At 51.8% G+C, this 23,421-nt stretch overlaps 1 protein-coding gene across 1 annotated transcript; it reads right to left on the reverse strand.

Annotated features, from left to right (window-relative positions):
- Positions 1–544: 544 nt before the first annotated feature.
- Positions 545–23,294, reverse strand: LOC136495812 (protein Rf1, mitochondrial-like). The gene is made up of 4 exons (XM_066491635.1): positions 22,140–23,294; positions 19,958–20,068; positions 7,249–7,323; positions 545–789 (listed from the first exon to the last, which is right to left on the reverse strand). Exons 1-4 carry the CDS (start codon positions 23,035–23,037, stop codon positions 545–547), a joined length of 1,329 nt encoding a protein of 442 aa, XP_066347732.1. The 5' UTR covers positions 23,038–23,294.
- Positions 23,295–23,421: the final 127 nt, after the last annotated feature.

Here is a 23,421-nt window from a genome sequence, read left to right on the forward strand (position 1 = left end):
AGCTATTGGCACGAGGTCCCTGGTTGGGGACCTGTCTAGCCTGAGCCTGGACAAGGGAAAGACACCGGTGGCACCCAATGACGTCCCGACATCAAGCTCCGCTCCACCACCCCCTAAGGAGCCAACCCCCATGGAGCAGAGCTAGGCGACGGCACCATCTCCATACCCCTTCGGGTTGAGAAATGCCGCCACCTCTTATGGTTACGCCTACGCTTCCGCTCACGTGGATCTCTCAGGGCACCGCCAGCACTTCGCTCTCGACGTCGACACCACTGTGTCGACCCACACCCACATCGACTCCTCGGAGGAGGACGAGGCATGGGCCAAAGTGGATTTCTCCGACCTCCACGATCGTGAAACCATGCGTCGCTTCTTGGCCGCAAGTGACTATTGCTTTGGCTACTTCGACTCTGACGATGAAGGTACTTACGATCCCACTCGTGAGTGCTTCCACGTCGAACTTGGGATGCCAAGCATGGGCGACGAGGACGAGGGGGTAGGCAACCATACTCCGCTTCATCAGGGAATGGGTGATGCCACACCTTCATGAACTATCCCACTGGCAACACGGAACGAGAACCTTGCCCTCAGACAATTTTGACGCCCGGACCTGGAGCAGCTCCATGAGCTTCAGGCCAAGGTCGAGCAAGATTGACTCCTTCTGCAACAGCTCCAAAACACTCTCGAGCAAGAGCAGCAGGGCCATGGTGACGGTGGAGGAGCCCGGCGGTGGGCCCATGAGGTGCACCATCACATCAACGATGACGAAGGAGATGATCGTCCCCCAATCTTCAATCACGCTAGCCAGAATGTCGCGGTTGCAGCGATGCTAGTGCGGGTGATGCCTGAGCCCTCTACCACAGAAGGGCGATGGGTTTGCGGCAAGCTCCGGGATCTCCTCGAGATCGCCACGGTACAGCAGGCCGAGAGTTCCTCCTCACTGCGGCGCGGAGGCACCTCGGACCTCCCCTCGGCACCGCATCAGCAGGATAGGGAGGCCTCGGTTCGTCCCGAGCCCGCTCGGGCGCCAATAGCCCACGGGGTCCCTGGGTGGCTCGACCGCCTTGGCAACCAATGCGAGGTGCAGGCAGACCATGAGGTGGTCAGCAGGCGATGACGCCACGACAATGAGGGGCCTGCCCGAGGCTACCATCCACACCGAGGTGGCCGTTATGATAGTGAGGAGGACACAGTCCCTCTCCTGAATCGCCTGGTCCTCAGGTCTTTAGCAGGGCCATCCGCAGCGCTCAGTTCCTAGCCTAGTTTCGACAACCAGCCAACCTCACGAAGTATAGCGGCGAGACCAATCCTAAACTTTGGCTTGCCGATTATTGTTTGGCTTGTCAACTAGGTGGCGTAGATGATGACCTGCTCATCATCCGCAACCTCCCCTTGCTCTTGTCAGACTCAGCGTGAGCCTGGCTCGAGCACCTTCCTCCCTCTCAGATCCACGACTAGCGCGACTTGGTTAGGATCTTCGTCGGGAATTTCTAGGGCACGTACGTGCGCCCTAGAAACTCCTAGGATCTTAAGAGCTATCGCCAGAAACCAGATGAGTCTCTCTGAGACTTCATTCGACGCTTCTCTAAATAGCGCACCGAGTTGCCCAACGTCGATGACTTAGAGATCGTCCAGGCTTTCCTCTCCGGCACCACCTGCCGAAACTTGGTCGGAGAATTAGGCTGGAACGTACCATGCTCAGCTGTCGTGCTCCTCGACATCGCCACCAACTTTGCCTCGGGTGAAGAAGCTGTAGGGGCCATCTTCCCCAAGAACAATGCCAAGGGGAAGTGGAGGGATGAGGCCCCCGAGGCCTTGGTTCCACACCTCCCCAAAAGAAAGAAAAAAGATCGCCAGGGGAAGCGGGCCGTCCTCGAGGCCGATATGGTCACGGCCGCAGAACGCAAGAATCCCCGAGGCCCCAGGGGATCCAGGCCATTCGACGACATGCTTAAGAAACCCTGCCCTTACCACCAGGGCCCGGTAAAGCATGCCCTCGAGGATTGCTCCATGCTGCGGTGTTACTACGCTAGGCTTAGACTCCCCGATGACGACCCCAAGTAGAAAGGTGCCAGCGACCAGGGCGATGACAAGGACAATGGGTTCCCCGAGGTACACAATGCCTTCATGATCTTTGACGGACCCTCGGCATGCCTTATAGTGTAGCAGCAAAAGAGGGAACACCGAGAGGTCTTCTCGGTCAAGGTGGCCACTCCCCGGTACATCGATTGGTCTCGGGAGGCAATCACCTTTGATCGAGATGACCACCCCAACCATGTCCTGAATCCTGGACAATACCCACTCGTCGTCGACCCAATCGTAGGCAACACCTGGCTCACTAAGGTGTTGATGGACAGAGATAGCGGCCTCAACATCCTCTACGCCAGCACCCTAGAGCTCTTGGAAATTGACCGGTCGAGGCTCTGAGGCGACGCCGCACCTTTCCACAGCATCGTGCCGGGGAAACGCATGCGACCCCTCGGGCGCATCGATCTTCCCATTTGCTTCGGCACCCCCTCCAACTACCGTAAGGAGGTCCTTACCTTCGAGGTGGTCGGGTTCAGGGGAACCTACCACGCCATCCTGGGGCGGCCGTGCTACGCCAAGTTCATGGTAGTCCCCAACTATACCTACCTCAAGCTCAAGATGCCGGGTCCTAATGGTGTCATCACGATCGAGTCCACGTACAAACATGCATACGACTGCGACATCGAGTGCATCGAGTACGCCGAGGCTCTCGCAGAGGCCAAGACCCTCATCGCCAACCTCAACCAACTCGGTGGCAAGGCGCTTGACTCCAAGCGTCATGTAGGGGCATTCGAGCCCGCAGAGGCCATCAAGCTCGTCCTGATCGACCTCGCCTGCCCCGACGACCGGGCGCTGAGGATCAGCGCCACCCTCGACATCGAATAGGAAGCCATGCTCGTCGACTTCCTCCGTGTGAATGCCGACATATTCGCATGGAGTCCCTCAGACATGCCAGGCATATCGAGGGAGGTCGCTGAGCACACCTTGGACATCCAGGCCAGCTCTAGACTGGTGAAGCAACGCCTGCGCCAATTCAACGAGGAAAAGCATAGGGCCATCGGCGAGGAAGTGCAGAAACTCTTGGCGGCCAGGTTCATCAAGGAAGTGTCCCACCTAGAGTGGTTAGCTAACCCCATGTTAGTTAGGAAGAAAAATGGGAAATGGAGGATGTGCGTAGACTACATCGGTTTGAATAAAGCATGTCCAAAAGTCCCCTTCCCATTACCTCGAATCGATCAGATCGTTGACTCCACTGCGGGGTGCGAGACCCTGTCTTTCCTCGATGCGTACTCTGGTTACCATCAAATCAAGATGAAAAAGTCCGACCAGCTTGCAACTTCTTTCATCACCCCATTCGGCATGTACTGCTATGTGACTATGCCTTTCGGCCTCAGAAACACAGGGGCCATGTACCAGCGGTGCATGACCTAGGTCTTTGGTGACCACATTGGGTGAACTGTTGAGGCCTATGTGGATGACATCGTGGTCAAGAGTAGAAAGGCCGAGGATCTCATCGACGACTTGAAGATAGCCTTCAAATGCCTTAGAGAGAAGGGCATCAAGCTCAATCCCGAGAAGTGTGTGTTCGGGGTCCCCCGAGGCATGCTCTTAGGATTCATAGTCTTAGAGCGCGGCATCGAAGCCAACCTAGAGAAGGTCTCGGCCGTAACCAGCATGGGACCAATCAGAGACCTCAAGGGAGTGCAGAGGGTCATGGGATGCCTTGCTGCCCTGAGCCGCTTCGTCTCGTGCCTCGGCGAAAAAGGCTTGCCTCTGTACCGACTCTTAAGAAAATCCGAGCACTTTTCTTGGACCCTCGAGGCCGAAGAAGCCCTCGATAGGCTCAAAGCACTGCTCACCAATCCTCCCATCCTGGTACCACCGGCCAGGGATGAGGCCCTCTTACTCCACGTCGCCGCAACGACCCAAGTGGTTAGCGCTGCCGTAGTAGTAGAAAGGTAGGAAGAGGGGCATGCTCTACCCACCCAACGACATGTTTACTTCATCAGCGAAGTGCTCTTCGAGACCAAAACACGCTACCCCCACATCCAGAAGCTGGTCTACGCCGTAGTCCTGGCCTAGCGCAAGCTGCATCACTACTTCGAGTCCCACCCAGTGACAGTGGTATCGTCTTTCCCCTTGGGAGAGATAGTCCATAACCGGGAAGCCTCGGGCAGGATAGCCAAGTGGACCGTCGAGCATATGGGGGAAGCCTTGTCTTTTGCGCCTCAGAAAGCGATTAAGTCTCAGGTCTTGGCCGATTTTGTGGCTGAGTGGATCGACACCCAATTACCACCTGCTCAAGTCCAGATAGAATGCTGGACCTTGTACTTCGATGGGTCTCTGACGAAGACCGGGGCAGGCGTGGGTCTCCTCTTCATCTTGCCCCTCAGAGTACACATGCGCTACATGGTGCGGCTCCACTTCGCCGCCTCCGACAACGCGGCTGAGTATGAGGCCCTCGTCAACGGCTTGCAAGTCGCCATCGAACTTGGGGTACGGCATCTCGACATCTGGGGCGACTCGCAGCTCATCATCGATCAAGTCATGAAGGAGTCAAACTGCCTCAACCCCAAAATGGAGGCGTACTGCCAGTTGGTACACCACCTAGAAGACAAGTTCTATGGTCTTGAATTAAACCACATCGCGCGGAAGTACAATGAGGCCATCGACGAACTGGCAAAGATGGCCTCGGCACGGGCTCTGGTCCCCCCGAACGTCTTTGCCAGGGACCTCCACAAACCTTCCATTGACCACATCTTGGTAGCAGAGGAGGGCCCACCTATCGAACCCACGATGGGGCTCGATGCCCCCCCCCCCCCGCTGCCAAGACTCTCTCGACCAAGCCTGAGGTCATGGAAGTTAACACCGAGCCTCCCCAGACCGACCAGGACGCGGACTGGCGAATCTCATTCCTTGATTGGCTTGATCGGGGGGAGCTTCCTAGTGACAGGATCGAAGCCCGACGGCTTGTGCGCCGAGCCAAGACTTACGTCCTTTGCAATGATGAATTGTACAGGCGAAGTCCCTCCGGTGTCCTCTAACGATGCATCACCGCCGAGGCAGGCCGAGCCCTACTTTGGGACTTGCACACAGGGGCCTACGGGCACCACACGGTGCCCCGAACGCTTGTAGAAAACACTTTTTGCCAAGGGTTCTACTGGCCAACGACAGTTGCCGATGCCACCAAGCTAGTACGCTCCTACGAAGGATGCCAGTACTATACTTGGTAGACACATCTCCTAGCCCTGGCCCTCCAAACCATCCCCATCACGTGGCCGTTCACCATGTGGGGGCTCGACATGGTCGGGCCTCTGCAAAAGGCCCCCGGGGGCTACACCCATCTACTGGTAGCAATCGACAAGTTCTCCAAATGGATCAAGGCTTGTCCGATCAATCGAATTAAATCCAAGCAAGCAGTGCTGTTCTTCACTAACATTATCCACAGGTTTGGGGTCCCCAACACCATCATCACCAACAACAGGACACAGTTCACCGATAAAAAATTCTTGATGTTCTGCGACGGCCACCACATCCATGTGGCCTGGTCGGCCGTAGGACACCCAAGGACCAACGTCCAAGTAGAGCGTGCCAACGGCATGATCCTACAAGGCCTCAAGCCAAGAATTTACAACCGGTTGAAGAAGTTTGGCAAGAAATGGCTCGCCGAACTCCCATCGGTCATCTGGAGTCTGAGGAACACTCCAAGCCGAGCCACGGGGTTCACGCCTTTCTTCCTAGTCTATGGGGTCAAGGCCATCCTCCCCACTGACTTGGAATATGGCTCCCCAAGGCTACAGGCCTATAACGAACACAGCAACCGCACCATCTGAGAGGACGCCCTCGATCAACTGGAGGAAGCCTGAGACGTCGCGCTGTTGCACTCAGCTAAATACCAACAAACCCTATGGCACTATTAGGCCTGGCGCATCCGAAAATGAGACTTGAAGGTAGGCGACCTAGTGTTGAGGCTAGCGTAGAGCAACAAGGGTCGCCACAAGCTGACCCCGCCATGGGAAGGACCGTACATCATCACCCAAGTGCTGAAGCCCGGAACCTACAAGCTAGCCAACGAGAAGGGCGAAATCTTCACCAACGCTTGGAATATAGAACAGCTACGTCGCTTTTACCCTTAAAATTCCAAGCATTGTATATATTGTTTTTCAGAATACAATTGAAAAGCGTTCTTTAGTTGTTCTAATTTTTCGAGAAACCCCCCAAGCCTATCGTTGGTCTCAGCAATACGATGACACTGTAAGGGAGAATTGGCTCTGCCTCCGCAGAACCGAATCTCCCTCGGGGGCTAGATGGGGGATTCCCCCTAAGTCCCACGCACCATTTTTAGTCATTTTTCGAAAAATTCCTACGCCAAACCCTCTAGCACGCTCTGACGAATCGGTTGCAGAAAACCCAAGGACCAAAAGCCCGTCTCAGGGCCAGAAGGCCGGTAGAGTCATGAGACGGCCTAAGCCTCCAGGCTATGGTGCTCCCTCACCACCTTTCGCCTAGGGGATGGCTTAGGCTCCAAGGAGGTTTTTTGCAAAGAAATCAGATCAGAGACAACAAGAGGGCAGAGGCTCGGAAATACAAGATAAACGATTAAAGAAACATGAGTACTTTAAAAGAGAGGCCTCGATGGCCACAAGCATTACGATACAAAGTTAATTCCTACTCTATTTACATGGCCGCTTGGGCCCAGGTCAGGGCTCAGGACCTCCAGCATTGGCAGACGATGGGGGAGGGACCACCTCCTCTTCAAACAATGTTGCCAGCGCTGTGCCAGGACCTTCCGCCGCCTCCAACAGCTTTGTCACCACCTCGTCGGCCTCATCATCATCATCAGGCAAGACATAGCCATCGCTGATGGCTTGGAGGTCAACATCGACGTAGTGCGAGGCGATGACGGCCAGTGCGCGCTTGACGCCCATATGCAGCGCTCCTTGGAGCCGCTCACACACTTGATCGCTCAGCGCAATCAGATGGCTCCCAAGGGAGCTACCTAACTGAACCCCCTCAACCACCAGGGCCTCACAGGCAGCACGGGCAGCACCCTTCAGTGCGTTGTGCTCCCTGATCTCGGTCTCGAGCACCGTCTACACCGCAACGGAAGCCTCGGCGGCACGGGTGACCTCCGCCTCCGACTCTGCACCATAGGAAACGGGACGGGGTTGAACAAGAGGAAAAACATGCCAAATAAGGACGGAAGCCTATGAAACTCACCCTCGGCCTTCTCCTTCAGGCGCTGGGCCTCGACCCGAGAAGCCTCGGCCACCCTAGAAGCTTCAATCCCCAGCTCTGTGACACACCACAAAGTTAGTAAGCGAACATAAGAAAAAGCAAATACAACGAGGGGACTAGGACTCACCCTTGGCCTTTCCCCTCCAAACCATAGGCTCGGTTCGCGAGGTCTTAGCCGCTACAAGGGCCTCATTCAAAGCACCTTTCGTTAGCTGGTGCGCACTCTGTTCCGCTCCTAGCTGCCCAGCAAGAGCCTTGCCCGAGGCAGTGGCTTCTTCGGCTCGAGACCTAAAGGAGTCCCAGTCACTGGCCATGTGGGTGAGCTCCTCCTCCAACTCCTTGACCCGTGCTACTAGAGGGGCGAGCTACTCCTGAGCCATGGCTGCCTCGACCTTCGCATTGGCACAACGAAGGCGGAGGTCCTCCACCTCTGTGCTCTGCACCGGCAGGAGTTCGTTGATGCCAGCAAGAAGACCTTTCTGCCGCTGAAGCTGGTCCTAGATGTCCCTCTCCCACCGGAGAAAGACCAACTTCCCAAGGGACTGGGTCTCGAGCTCCTGGGAGAAACAGAACAGGGGTTAATCCCTATAAAGAAAACTTGGAAAAAGACCACCGCATGAGAAAAAAAGCACGAACCTAGGCAACCCCGAGCAAATCATTGGCCACCACAGACAACGCCATCCGTAGTGACCGCTCCACCAGCTAGCAGTACTGCTCGAACGTGTCCCAGCGACCGCCCTCGGCCGCGTCCTCGAGGGCAAACAGAGGCTCCGCCCCTAGGTCATCCTGGCTCTACTACAGGACACGCGAGTGATTCCACCCGTGGGGCTCGGGTTATACTCGCGTGAGGGTCGAACTTCCCTCGCCCGGGGTTGGAAATGGCTGTTCCACGATGTCGCCACATCGGCGCCGGCCATCTCCTATGCCCGGGAAGTATCATCGGAGGAGATCAGAAGAACTTCCACCTCCCGGGCGCTCTCCTACAACGATGGCAGGCCTTGAACCAAGGGTGCCGCCGAGGCCTCCACGGCCCTCGTCTCCACTTCCTGGGCCGACAGCATCGTCGCAATCACATCAGCCTCGGTGGTACCGGGGGCTTCGGCCTCTGCCATCATGGCCTCAGTGGTCCCGGGGGCTCCGGCCTCTGCCACCGTGGCCTCGGTGGTCCCAAGGGCTCCGACCCCCACCACCGTGGCCTCGGCGATCGTGGGGCCTTTGGCGCCCACCACAGCGACCTCGATGGTCCTAGGTGCCGTGGCCTCCATCGCCCCGGCCTATGAGACCATGGGGACCTCAATCCTAGTGACCTCCACAGGCAAGGAAACCTCGGCCCCATCCGACCCATGGGTCTCGCCATCATGGGGCAGAGGCGCTCCCGCCCCCGCCTGTGTCAGGGCCGCCTCAGCAGCCCCTCCTTGGGTGGCTGGCTCCTTTGGGTCGGCCCTCGCCGACGCCGCGCCACGTTGCAGGGCGGCCTACGCCTCCATCACCCAGTGGGTGGTGGAGCCGGGGTTAACCTTGAGCGCTTTTAGGGGCACCAAGGTAGGCACCTCCGCAGGCCACTTTTGGCTAAGGACAAAGTGTTTATAAGGTCAGCACAAGACAAAGGAATGGACAAAAAGCACTACGACTCCACCAAAAATACACCTACCTCAAGTGGGGTGGCAACTGCTTCGCCACGGCGACCCTTGTCCGTGCAGGCGGTGGCGGCGGCAGAGGCACGACCTCCATGTCCATCGGCGCCGAATGGTCCTCGACGGACCCCGATGCCCCCTTGGTCCTCTATGGGGGCAGTTGCGTCGCCCCCGCCGCCACCTGCTCCACCGCTACCGCCGAGCCCACTGGGCTGACGGCACGCTTGCCCAATGCCCGCTCCTCGAGCGTGTCAGCCTCGGCCCCGAGGTGGGCAACTGCTGACCCTAGGGCAGCTCCTCCTCCTCCTCCTGGGAACACCGGGCTGCTTGCCAATGCCTCGGGCACCGCCTCCCCTACATCAGGGAGATGGTCCACGGGACCCTGCCCTGTCTCGTCCTCATCATCCCCGTCCGAGGCATCTATCGATATCAATGGCGACGGGGACTCCTCCAACAGGAGGCCATCCTTCCTTTGCTGGCAGCGGCGCTTGTCCAGTTCCTCACGCGCGAGGATCTTCTTCGTGCGCTTCGCCGCCTTTAGCGTCCTTCCGCTTTTTCTGCGCCTTGGCGTGCGCCCGGTTGATCGCCCGCCGCCTCATGTCCTTGGGAACGGGCGGCGGAGAGGCACGTATGTCCCTCATCCCCTGCAGGAGCGGCGAACGCACATAAGGGAACGAGAAGTAAGGAGAAATGGGGAATGCTCGAGGGCTGCAGCGGCGTGCAACTTACCAGCGAGAGGAACCCCCGCGACGGGCACATCGCGATGGGGGTCAGGTTGCCGCCCCTTAGCTTCGCCTCCACCGTCTCCCCCACTCGGCGAAGAATTTCCTCATCAGAAAGGGCAGAGGAGGACATCCGAATGCCCTCATTTGGCTCACCTGGCCTCATCTCGAACAGGCGCCGCCACCGAGCCATCAGCGGCAGCACCCTTCAGTGGTGGAAGGCAGCCATGACCACGGCCGCAGTAAGGCCACGGCTCCATAGCCTCTCTAGCCCCTCTAGAAGCAGCTGCAGCTTGGGCTGATCCTCCCTCAGGATGCCGTACTTCCACCTCTCCGGGCAGCTCCCCACAATCCGCCCAGTGTAGGGGGGAAGTCCTCTGTCGTCGTTGCGAAGATAGAACCAGCTCGTGTACCATCGACGATTGGATGACGCAAGCTGGGCCAGGATGTAGAGGTGCTGGCGGTCCTGATGCACTTGGAGAGTGCAGCCACCGGCCCTCACCGCTTTCCTCGTGCCTGACATGCTCGTCGGCTTAGTGGTGTGCCCCGCCCAGAACAGATGAAGCCACAACTCCTAATGGGGAGCAATCCCCAAGTACCCCTCGTAGACAGCGACGAAGATGGCCGCCTACACGATGGAGTTGGGGTTGAAGTTGTGGAGCTCCACGCCATAGTAGTGTGGGAGCGCCCACATGAACCGATCTGCCGGAACATCGAGGCCGCGCTCGTGAAAGGAGACAAAGCTCATGACGTAGCCGTCGTGAGGCCTCGGCTCCAGCTCGCCCAATGGAGCAATCCACTCTGGCCTATTGGGGTCCGTCACCGGACGAAGGAGTCCACCGTCGACGAGCGACTGGAGCATCTCCACGGTGACATCTGACGGATCCCAAGGGTCCACCTCGATGACAACGATGTTGCCGGCCATGAGTGCGGTGGAGGGTTCGGATGCGATGGTGAGTCCCTCTCTCTCTCTCTCTGGCTCACCCTTCTCCCTTCTTCCCGGTGCCCACTGCTCTAGCGACAGCTCGATGGGGGTAGAACTAACATAGGAAAGGTAAGGTAAGGAGGGGCGAGGCTTGTTGCGTATTTATACAGGGTAAAGGCGAAACGGATGGGCGATGAAATCGGGGAAGTTTCCCCTAGATCCGGTGTGGTTAACCCTGATCTGATTTCACCGCCTATGTGCCCACCTTTTTCTCATTAATTACGGGAACAGTTATGTCCCATCCACCACGTCGCATCCGACCGCTGCGGCAGCAGGCATCGTTCTGTCTCCCCAGAAAACTGCCTCAAAAGGCGTGCTAGACGTTGCCGAGCCAATGGAGGAGATATCCCCCCCCCGCCCTATTCCTTTCAGATGAAGGAACCGGGCTCTTTGCCTATTACGGTCCAAGGGTTCGAAGGTTGGGCCCCTAGGGGTTTCGACAGCTGCCCTAGGACAACAAAGTCAGGGACGACCACGGGCGAGCCCACATGGGGCCAAGGCCCAAGCAAGCGAAATGCTTGGGACAGCCTAAGTCGTGTCCGAGATCGGCAGGGAGGTCTCCAAATGGGATCCCACCGTAGGGAGGCGCCGAGCCACCGAGGCCCAGCGAACGGCCTCGGCACCCACTAGAGAAACCCTCCAGTACTCTTGGAGTGCGTCTCTGGACCACTAGCCGTCCCCTAGTGAATGGGGCATGGGCCTCCACTCAGACTTACCCGATAACAGCTCACTAGAAGTGCCAACGCTTGTGCCCACCGAGGGTAGCCTGGCACATTCCACCCCTCCTTCTGAGCGAAAAGGAAGCATGAGGGTCGTACAAAAAGCCAGGGGAACCCCTGATGGACCTCTTGCTCCATGTAGAGGCTAGGGGGCTCTTCCTACAACCTTGCCGAGACCTAGCGACCCCGGCTCGCACTCGAGGGGGCTCGGCAAAACAACCCCTCCTTCTGAGTGAAAAGGAAGCGTGAGGGTTACACAAAAAGCCAGGGGAGCTCCTAACGGCCCTCTCGCTCCGTGCAGAGGCTAGGGAGCCCTTCCTACAGATATGTCGAGACCCTATGACCCTGGCTCACGCCCAAAGGGGCCTCGGCAAACAAACCCTCATGTGCGAGGGGCGTACAAAAAGCCAGGGGAACTCCCGATGGCCCTCTCGCTCCGTGCAGAGGCTAGGGGGCTCTTCCTGCAACCTTGCCGAGACCCAGCGGCCTAGGCTTGCACCCGAATGGGCTCGGCAAACAACCCCTCCTTCCGAACGAAAAGGATATGTGAGGGTCAAACAAAAAAGCCAGGGGGACCCTTGACCGCCCTCTCGCTCCGGGCGGAGGCTCAGGGGCTCCTCCTGCACCCAAGACAAAGACAAACGACCTAAGCCCATGCTGGAAGTTTTGTTACAAACACGATAAAGGGCACCGAGCCCGTTATGGTCTAGGGGTTCGAAGGCTGGGCCCCCTGAGGTTTCGACAGCCACCCCAAGGCAATAGAGTCAGGGATGACTATGGGTGAGCCCACGTATGGCCAAGGCCTGAGCAAACAATCGCTCGGGGCGTCCTAAGTCATGTTCGAGACCAGCAGGGAGGTCTCCGAATGGGATCCCACCATAGGGAGGCATCGAGCCACCGGGGCCTAGCAAACGGCCTCGGCATCCACTAGAGAAACCCTTCGGTACCCTTAGAGTGCGTCTCTAGACCACTAGCCATCCCCTAGTGACCGGGGCACGGGCCTCCACTCAAACTTACCCGATAACAGCTCACCGGAAGTGCCACCGCTCGTGCCCACTGAGGGTAGCCTGGCACATTCCACCCCTCCTTCCAAGTGAAAAGGAAGCATGAGGGTCGTGCAAAAAGTCAAGGGCACCCCTGATCGCCCTCTTGCTTGGTGCAGAGGCTTGGGGGCTCTCCATGCAACATCGTCAAAACCCCGTGACCCGAACTCGCACTTGTGGGCTCGGCAAATACGATAAAAACTTCTCACTCAAACACGAAAAAAGCCCCTGGAGGAGTAAAATCCACTCCTCCATGGCCTCGGGGGCTACACCCGGTGGGTGCGCTCGCGCGCACCCACCAAAACCTCAAGAAGCGAGACATAAACCCTATAGGAGCGGCCGCAAGCCGAGTCTCAACAAACCCTTAGGGAGAGTGCACGCACCCCCCCTAAGGCTCGGGGGCTACTGTCGTGTACCATAAAACGGGGTACCTCGAGCATCCACCAAAAGAGTCATTTAAATCCCGTCAACAACAAAGCTAGAAGGTAAGCCATGGTTCCATCACCAGCCCTGTCGAGACCCACCGGCTCTCCGCCTTGCCTGAGACCTCGCACGGGAGGTCTTGACACCCTGACGAAATCTCCACCTCGCGTGAGGCCTCTCGCGAGAGGCTTTGGCAAGGATCCCAATCTCCGTCTCGCCCGAGGCCCCATGCGTATAGCCTCGAATAGGACAGCTATTCTCCATATCGCTCGAGGCTGGCTTGTCAATAACCCATCGCTCCCGCCTCGACCAGCCTTCCCGACAGCATGCCACGTCCCATTAATGCGTCAACCACTCCCGCAATCTCAGCCAGACGATGGCTCGACACCACGGAGTGGCCGATGGGACAAGAGGTCGCATCAACACCATACCGGCTAAGACAAGGTGTGGCAGGGATTACCAGCCACTGTGTTCTGGCACTGTGCCCACAATCAGGGCCGGCGCTACGCTGTGCCCCATAACACATGCCCCAAAGATAGCGCGGCATGGGAAGTCTGGCCTGGGCCATCATTGCCTCCAAACCAGCGTACCAGATCGACCGCTCCCTCCGAGCCTCGGCACTCTATGTCAGGGCCTCGGCCATCTCAAGATTCACGTCTGCCGAGACCCCCACCACGGTTCAGCCTCGGCACCAACCAAGCCTCGGCCTCATGCATAGTCAATCCATGGCAACTCGCACGCTGACCGCCGCGCCCGCTTTGAGGCAGCCCTGGAGCTCCCATGACGCATAGGATCGGATGTGACCAGCACGTCGCCCCAGCGCTTCAAGGACAGACCACTCCGATGACCACACCACCATAGGAAAAGGCTATAGGGCTCGAACACGCCGCCTCCATTCGCACGATGTTGTATAGTTAGCACACGTACTACCCTTGTCCTCCCTTCAACTATAAAAGGAAAGGACTTGGGCCATTTCTAGAGAGGACACAGGCACTCACAAAAACAACACCCTGTAACACGCATACACCCGGGCCACCTGAGAGCAACGTCTCAAGTAGTCCACATCACTCCACACTGAGACCTAGGACTAGCTCCCTTTCTCACCTAGCTTGTAACCCCCTACTACAAGCACTTCGGTGCAAGGAATACAAGATCGATCTCTCAGACTGGACGTAGGGCACCAATCGCCTGAACCAGTATAAACCTTGTGTCTCTTTGCATCACCATCTAGGATTGGGAACACGCAGCACAAATTCACTAGTTGGTTGAGGATCCCCCGGTCCAAAACACCGACACATGGTACATCTTGTTGCTTCCCAGATGGATAGATAACCTAGTAGCATGTGCCTCTTCTAGAATTGACTGCCGCAACTCAGGAACTTTTAGTACCACCAGGCGATCCTTGAATCATAGCACACCTTCATCATCTATGCTAAAGCATTCCGCTTTTCCATTCTTGACTCTTTCCTTGACATGGGCTATACCCTTATTTTCCTTCTGAGCAGCGATAATCTGGTCTCGAATAGTGGCTTCAACAGTTATGTTGGTCAAACTTCCTTGTTGAATCACCCCTATACTCAACTTTTCCATCTCTTGGCATAAAGTCAAACCCATTGTTCTCACTGCTAGATAATTGCAATAACTTTTGCAACTAAGGGCATCTGCAACCACATTTGCTTTATCGGGGTGATAATGTACTTCCAAGTCATAATCTTTAATCAGTTCTAACCATCTTCTTTGTCGCATGTTCAACTCTGACTGAGTAAAGATATACTTTAAGCTCTTGTGGTCTGTATAAATATGACACTGACACATATTACCAAGTAGGTAATGCCGCCAAATCTTCAGAGCATGAACCATAGCTGCTAACTCTAGATCATGAGTCGGATAGTGTTCTTCATGTTGTTTAAGTTGCCTGGATGCATAAGCTATGACTCGGCCTTCTTGCATCAACACACATCCAATACCAATACTTGAAGCATCACAATAAACATCAAACGGCTTCCCGATATCAGGTTGGGCTAATACTGGTGTAGTAGTCAACAATCTCTTCAAAGTCTAGAAAGCCTCTTCATAATCAGATGACCAGACAAACTTGACTTGGTTCTTCAACAATTCAGTTATGGACTTTGATACTTTAGAGAAATCTAGAATAAACCGACGGTAATACCCTGCCGAACCCAGAAAACTCTGAACTTGATGAACTGTGGTTGGCGGTTTCCAATCAAGCACATCCTTCACTTTACTGGGATCAACTGCAACTCCTTCAGCTGACAAGACATGTCCAAGAAATTGCACTTCCCTAAGCCAAAAATCACACTTGCTGAACTTGGCATATAGTTGATGTTCTCTCAAGCGGGTCAGAACAATTCTGAGATGTTCCGCATGTTCTTTCTTATTCTTGGAATATACTAGAATGTCATCAATAAACACCACTACAAACTTGTCTAGCTCAGGCATGAATACTGAATTCATCAGATACATGAAATGAGCTGGAGCATTTGTCAAACCAAAAGACATTACCAAGTATTCATATAATCCATATCTTGTGGTAAATGCCATTTTGGGAATATCTTCAGGCTTTATCTTGATTTGGTGATATCCTGACCTCAAATCTATCTTGGAGAAAACTTTAGCTCTGGCCAATTGATCAAAAAGCAAATCTATCCAAGGTAATGGATACTTATTCTTGATGGTCACTTCATTCAACGAACGATAGTCGACACATAACCTTAGGGTCTTATCTTTCTTTTTCACAAAAATTGCCGGACATCCCCAAGGTGATGAACTAGGTTGGATAAACCCCTTCTCAATCAATTCTTGTAACCGAGTCTTCAACTCGGCCAATTCCTTAGGTGGCATCCTATAAGCTCTCCAAGAAATCGGAGCTGTTCTAGGTTACAACTCTATGTTAAACTGTACATCCCTATCAGGTGGTAGACCGGGTAAATCTTCAGGAAACACATCCGGAAATTCACACACTACCGGGATATCTCTAATCTCTTTAACAGGAGTTGCACAAATCTTGTCCACTGATCTTCTTAAGGTTGGAAGTTGTATGAGAAGTTGAGAAGTACTATCAGGCAAACTTACCCTTAAAGTTCTATTCAAAGCATCTATAATAGCCTTATGCTGATACATCCAATTCATTCCCAAGATTTCATCTATATCCTGATCCTTAAGGATAATCATGGTAGTGGAAAAAATATGCCCACCCAGGTTTACGGGTACCTGGTATACCATTTCCTTAGTACACAGACGTCCCCCGGACGACTGTATAAAGAAACTTTCCTTTGTTGCCCCAATTGAAATTTCATACTTCACGACAAATGTTCTATTGATGAATGAATGCGATGCGCTAGAATAAAAAAGTATAACTACAGGATGATTGGCAACAGGAAACATACCCATCATCACTGGCTCCCCTTCCAGAATTTCTCCAGCTTGAATATAGAACATCCATCCTGTCTTCCTCTCATCTTTACCCTTCTGAGCATTCTGATTGGGGTTCTTGTTTGGTGCCTGACTCTGTTGTTGATTGGCAGGGGTCTTCTGATAATTTTGATTAGCCTACCTAGGATATGGACATTCCCTGGAGAAATGACCAGTCCTTCCATAATTGTAACACATATAGTTGTGACCCTGGGACGTTGGAGCATTGCCACCAGGAGCATTGGTCGACTGTGAATTCAGGTAAGTTATAGCAGGATGGACATTTGACTATTGCCTGGCTTGGGACTACGGCGGACGATAAGGAGGACGATTATGATGTACTGGATGATAAATCACCCTCTGCCTCTTCTGATTTCCCCCAAAAGATCCAGACGGCATACTCTTTTTCTTTTTTAGCTCCTTATGTTGCTGATACTTTGACTCTGAAGCAATTGCAATATTTACTGCCTCATGGTAAGTAACATTAGTACAAGTTGTCATCATTGTCTGCAGCTTGGTATTCAGACCTCTCATAAACCACTTCTTCTTCTTGGCATCCATATTGACATGTTCAGATGCATATTATGACAGGTGATTGAATCTTCCCACATACTGCATCACTATTTGATCTCCTTGCTTCAAAGCAAGGAATTCATCCAGCTTCATAGCTATAACTCCTTCAGGGATATAATGGGCTCTAAAGGTAGTACGGAACTCAGCCCAAGTTATTGGAATGCCAGCTAGTTGCATAGCCACTAAGTTTGCCCACCAAGCACTTGCTGCTCCTCTAAGTTGCTGAGCGGCAAACGCAGGTTTCTAATACTCCGTGCATAGAATAAGATCAAATTTTTGCTCCATGGTTCGAAGCCAGTCATCAGCCTCCAATGGTTCATCTACCTTGGTGAACACCGGTGGTCTTGTGTCTATAAAATCAACATATGTAGCCTCCTGTCTGTTATGGTGGCGACCACGGTTTCTGTGCATCTGATTCTGATTACTCTGAGCTATCTCATGAAGCAAACGAGAATTTTTGGCCGTCACATTGACAAGTGCGGTTATAGCATCAGCCATATTTGTTGGAACTGGTGGCGGATCTGAAATACCGTCCTCATCTTGTGAAGTTCCTGGAATATACGAACCCCACGTACGACGCATCTGCTCATAACAAACCAAACTTTATTCACAAGTCTTTATTGAATTGCACAAAAGCTTACTCCAGACACATTACATAGAGTTTACTAATATAAACACCAGAGCCTGTAAGTACCAAAACAAGGCTACATAACTTAACTAGAACTAACTATTATACAACTCTACTCCTTTCCTTGATCACTTCAAACTTCCAGCTCGGTATCCATTCCAGAAATATTACCGCCTTCATTATCACTTTCATCGATCATTACTAATTCTTCAGGATCTTCTTCTTCTTCTTCTTCCGATTCGTCATCATCGACAAGGATGACACTGGGGTCCATGGCATCAGCTTGGGGTTTATGATTTGGATTTAGTAGATTGCTAAGCCTATGAACTTCCTCATGTAGATAGGTATTATGTTCTTCTAAATCTTCTACATAGAATTCTAGCTCATGAGTTCTAGCTCTAGCTACATTTTCCCTATGCCAAGCTTCATTCCTTCCCTCCACCATACGAACTAACATGCTTTCGTAGTTCCTGTGCGTGGTGGTGAGATGCCTCAATTGATCCTGTAATTCTCCTACCTGTATAGCATCCAAAGCCCTATCTCTAGTAGCTTGTGCTAACTCTATAGAAATCCTCTATATTTCTGCCTGGGGATCAGGCCTAGAGCTGCTACTGCTAGCACCATCATTCCTAGGAGCAAGTTGGTGACGAGGAACTCCTTTGGGTCTAGTGGACTTATGGGACGTCATCTTGGTACGAGCCATACTGTAGGAAGCCAATTTAATCCAAGTAAGATCATTTGATCAAAGTCTAAAGAACAGCTATGATGGATTACATTACTCAAACTAGACTCACTACTCAACTCCAAACTCAGAGATGAAGGAAGTAACTAGTGAATTAATCATGATGCATGAATCGTTCTTACGAACAAAAACATCAAAGCTTATAATGCACATAAACAACATTTGTTTTTATATAGGGCATAGTAAGATTACTACTCCATCACACAAAACCTTTTTAATCAAATAAGGAATGGTGAGAAAGAAATAAGATAAGTCAAAAGCAATTTGGACCAAATTATCAAGTTAAATTTAGTCATCCAAATCATTTTGAAGTTTTTGTAAAACAATACAACAAAAACCTTGCAACGACCTGGCTCTAATACCATTCTATGGCAGAACCTCCTAAATTATAGGGCCCACATGCACCTGTCACTATCCGAGGACCTTTGACATCTATGCATATGTTTCCGGTAACTTAAGAAGACTGTCGGGTGTCCTCGGGGAACCTCGAATCATCCACGATTTCCAAGCAGGATCACGTTACAGAGTCATTGCAGTATTACAATATTTATTCAAATATCTACACCAGAGTAAAAACAGCGAAAGTCTTACAACAACATAATTTACAAAACAGTAGCTTTAAACCTCACAACTAAGTTCGATGATTATTACAAAATGAAATAGTGGAGTGGCATTATAATATAATACAAAACACACAATGAAACTGCCCTGCCCAAGGGCCACACATTTACTTCTCATCGTCAGATCGAACAATAGTCATGCAGTACGATCCAAAACAGATCTGCTCATGAGGCTCACCTGCAACAAGGGTAAACGAACCCTGAGTACAAAAGTACTCAACAAGACTTAACCGAAATAAAACTGAGAAGACTCGGGAATGCAAGCTCAGGGATTCAAGGTATGGTTTTAGCAATAATCAAAGTTATTTTACGTAAAAGCTCTTTAACAAAATTCTTTATTTCAACAGTTAAAACTTCATAAAATCATATACAAAGATGACACGATCCATAATGAGATCATGAAACTTCATATCCAACACCTTCACAAACCATTCTCAAGTTCTAGTTATTAATACTACGATGATGAACAGTGAGTTGAGTCTCCATAACCGAGGAGCAACGACGATTCGAACCGATTATAAACCCAGCTGGGGATTCTAGACCACACGACATATGTAGGTCCTCGACCTACATATACCAACCTACTCTTGGATCCTCTAAAACAAGAACAGGTCCGCGCCACCCGAGAATACAGTACTCCACCATTCCAGCCCATGGCCATGTGGGTACACGCTACTCTCGCCATCTCTCCACTCCCAGTGCGCGAGTAGCCATTCTCATAATAGAATAGCCGAGTAAAGGCTTACCGGAGTATGTGGTTAGTACTACAAAGTCTCACCTCATGCAATTCAACAACGGTACGGACCTTAATCGACACAGATAGAAAGTACCCGCTCATAAGATCTCCATGTCTTGTGGCTCACACACACCGAGTCTGCCCGGTCTAGATTTATTACTTCACAAGCTCATATTTCATGATAACATAAGTAACCAAAGATCCATTTAAAATTCTCAGGTGACCGGTAATCACTCGGCTAAGCATGACTAAGCATAACTAGTCATTTATGAAATAAATCTGGTAACAAGGTAGATATGGAAAAACAAAGTTGGTAATGCACCAATTAGGCTTTTACTTAACTCCTAATCACTTAATGCAGTAAAGAAAAGCAAAAGCAAAATTAATTTGTAAAACACAAGGTAGGGTTGTATGCATCCGGGGCTTGCCTTCGTTGACGGAAAAGTCCGGTTCCTGCGACGTTTCACAAGTATTCGATCCGACCTCAACAGACGGATTAACCTCCTCTGCAACTTGATTAACTACCACGTGTTCACCTTCGTTCACTACACGTAGTAACAATGCCATGTTTAACATGATGCGGAATACGAAACATGATGCTCGATGATGGATGCAAAAATTAATAATTTAAATACAACTTTCCTTCGCGGTACAATTATAAGTTAAACTAACCAAATCTTTTTCATACTACTTATATCAATTGCCAAAGATCATTACCAACTAATGACCCAAGGACATCACTCAATCAAAAATTCAAACAAAACTTAAATCACTAAAGGTTACTATTTGCTTTTAAGAATTAATTAATTAATTAAGAATTATGAAATAAATCAACTTGTTCCAATTGACCTCAAAATTTTTGTAAATGTTCATTACATGATAAGTAAGTGACAAAACAAATTTCATAATTTTTGGACAATTAAATAAGCCTAGAAAAATCATGGAAATCCATTTATTAATAAATTGAGCAATTTTCATCACATTCAAAAAGTGCTGAAAAATAACATTTCATATTTTTCTTAAATAATATACATCACAAATAGGTCACACAAAAATTTTCATAATTTTTGGAGTTCTAAATAAATCTGCACAAAAATAACAAATTACATCACTATTTATTCAAATCTGAAAATAGAAAAATTCCATTTGAACGCTGAATCACTGACAAACAGACCCCACTTGTCATCTTCAACCTCCAGCGCTGACTCCGGTGACACGCACGCTGACCGGCGATTCCTCGCTGCCGGTGAGACCAACAACGAAGGCAAAGGCACCACGGTGATCACTACAACCAGGCGCAACTATTGATGGCACAACCGAGACCAAACGTGGCCAGGACCGAGCACAGCGACGACCATGGTGGGCACGACGGCACGGCCGTGCTACACCGGTGACACAAGCGCGGTAGAGGTTAAACACTTAGCACAGAAGGGTTCAGCACCTCACCCCGAACACGACTGAGCAACGAGCAGGATCGGAGGAGCAACGAAGAGGCTGGTCGACGCTCCAAGCAGGCACGGCGGAGCAGACCGTCATCCGTGGCGATGCTCCGGTAGCTGTGGTGGTCAAAATGAGAAATCAATGGGTCATAGAGTACCACGGCATCGTGGCGAAGCTGAAGCAAGACTCAGCAGGGCAGAGGCGCACCGTGGAGCTCTGGCCATGGTGAGGCGAACACGACGGCGACGCTGCCGGCCGCGAGGAAGAAGAGCGCGCACAGCAGTTTCTTGGCGAAATCAAGCTAAATTGGTGGGTTGGCTGGGCGCATAAGGATAAGGCGGAGCTGTAGCAAGCTTTTGCGGCGACTGAAACGCGTTGAGACGATGGCACAAGCTCACCAGAGATGGACAGTGGCGACAGAAGAAAACAGAGGAAGAGAGCGGGGGCAAACGGCGATGGCCAAGGCTAAATAGAGTGGCTCAGAAGCGCAAGGAAGCTGCGCTGTGGCCTTCACCGCGCCAGCGCGACGCCAAAGACGGCCACGATCGCGCCTGGAAGCAAACCAAAGGTCGCCGGCGGTGTAGCTATGGCGGTGAACACTGTTCACTAATATTACAGAATTGCCATTCCTTTTAAATACCAAATTACTCCAATTTTGTAGAACTAAAAAATCTCCAAAAATAAAAGTTGTTCAAAATTCAAAGTTCTACAACTTTGCTTTTATAACCAACCCCAAATTCGGTCTAGATTTTGAAATGAACTTTTGAATTCGAATAGGGGAAATTTAACGAATTACGCCTTTTCGAATTACTCCAAATTTTTCATAACAACTTTGAAAACTCCAAAAACAAACTTTGTATAACTTGTCAAGCTCTACACTTTTGCCTTTGGGCTCAACCCCAAAATATGCTTAGATTTTGAAATAAGTTTTCAGGGTAGAATTTAAATGCTGAAAATCAGGGTTTTCTCGAAAATTTAAAAATCCAAGCAAACTTTGAACTTGAGTCAAACAATACAATTCAACACATACTACATAAATATAAACTTGTTTTAGTGTATGCATCTCAAAGTTTTCACCAAATGCCAAATGCTTTGCAATGCGTATGATGACATGTCAGGTTTTAGTATTTAAACACCCGAGGTGTTACATATATGTTTGGATGTCTGGCTTAACACCTTTATCAATCATCTGCTGAAGGACACCCTCAGCCCTGTTAACTGCATGAGCTTTGCACAGGCCATCAATGACCGTGTTGTATGTCACAACATTTGGGTGAAGACCATGTGCGTACATTTCTTTGAGCCTTTGAACCACTTCTTTCCATTGTCCTGTAGAGAGGTATCCATGGATCAGACAGGTATATGTCTGGATGTCTGGCATAACACCTTTATCAATCATCTGCTGAAGGACACCCTCAGCCCTGTCAACTGCATGAGCTTTGCACATGCCATCAATGATCGTGTTGTATGTCACAACATCTGGTGTGCAGCTTCGATCTCCATCATCAGCCATCGTCTGCAGCAGATCAAGTGCCTCCTCAACTCTCTTTTCATTGCAGAAACCCTTAAGAAGTGTGTTGTAGGAAACTACGTCTGGCCTGCAGCCAAACTCAAGCATTCTTCGGAGCAATATGTCCATGGCCTCGCCCACCCTCTTCACATCACAGAGGCCCTTGAGCAGTTGATTGATGACCACGTCATCCACCCTCCATCCCGTCTTAATGATGAGGCCAAAGACAGAGAAGCCATGCTCCAGGCGACCCATGCGACAGAAACAACCAATGAGGATGCTGTATGTGTACAGGTCTGGACGCACCTTGTTGGAGCAAGCACGGGCCATCCTATTGAAGAGGGAGACAGCAGCGAGCTCGGAGGCTGAAGAGCATTGGGCGCGAGAGATGACGCTAAGTAGGCTGTTGAAAGCACGAACCGAGGTGGGCCTGGCGTTCGGCAGCAATTCCTCGAACAGCTTAAGCGCGTCCTCGAGGCCGAGGCTCCCCGACCTTGCTTGTCCCGCGATGACGCGCTCCAGCTCCAAGCACCGGTCGCGAGCAGCGCTCGCGCGGCGGGACATGCCAACGGAGGGCGCGCGCGCGGCTACTGCCCCGGCGCGGAGAGGAACGGACGGCGCGGGCGCGCGGCGTGCCGGCGTCCGCCCCCGGGATCGATGAAGCAGAGCAGCTTACGGGTGGGCGGAGCCGCGAGTGCTGGAGGATGTGACTGTATAATCGTAGAGCTGGAACATGGCGTCGGTGGCGGCGGCGTGGGGGCGCGCGGGTTGGCCGGTTGGGCGTCGGGCGCCGGCGACGTGGAGTATGTGTACAGGTCTGAAATCTGAACACGGTGGGCGTGCAATTGCTCTGCCTGTGTCTTGTAGTGTTTCTTTTCCCTTTTCCCTTTTTTTCATCACATTCAGTTGATATGTTACAAATTACAGTTGTACTGTATGTCAATAGAT

The sequence above is a fragment of the Miscanthus floridulus genome, chromosome 12, assembly GCF_019320115.1.
Source record: "Miscanthus floridulus cultivar M001 chromosome 12, ASM1932011v1, whole genome shotgun sequence".
NCBI classification, from domain to species: domain Eukaryota; kingdom Viridiplantae; phylum Streptophyta; class Magnoliopsida; order Poales; family Poaceae; genus Miscanthus; species Miscanthus floridulus.

What these genes read in the sequence shown, in the direction of transcription:
- LOC136495812 (XM_066491635.1), bottom strand. Translation starts at nt 23,037, where the DNA reads ATGTCCCGCCGCGCGAGCGCTGCTCGCGACCGGTGCTTGGAGCTGGAG. An exon ending in TCAGCAGATGATTGATAAAG is followed by an intron (nt 20,069 to 22,139) that starts GTGTTAAGCCAG and finishes TACTACGTGTAG; the next exon opens with TGAACGAAGGTGAACACGTG. An exon ending in GGAACCGGACTTTTCCGTCA is followed by an intron (nt 7,324 to 19,957) that starts ACGAAGGCAAGC and finishes GGTGTGTCACAG; the next exon opens with AGCTGGGGATTGAAGCTTCT.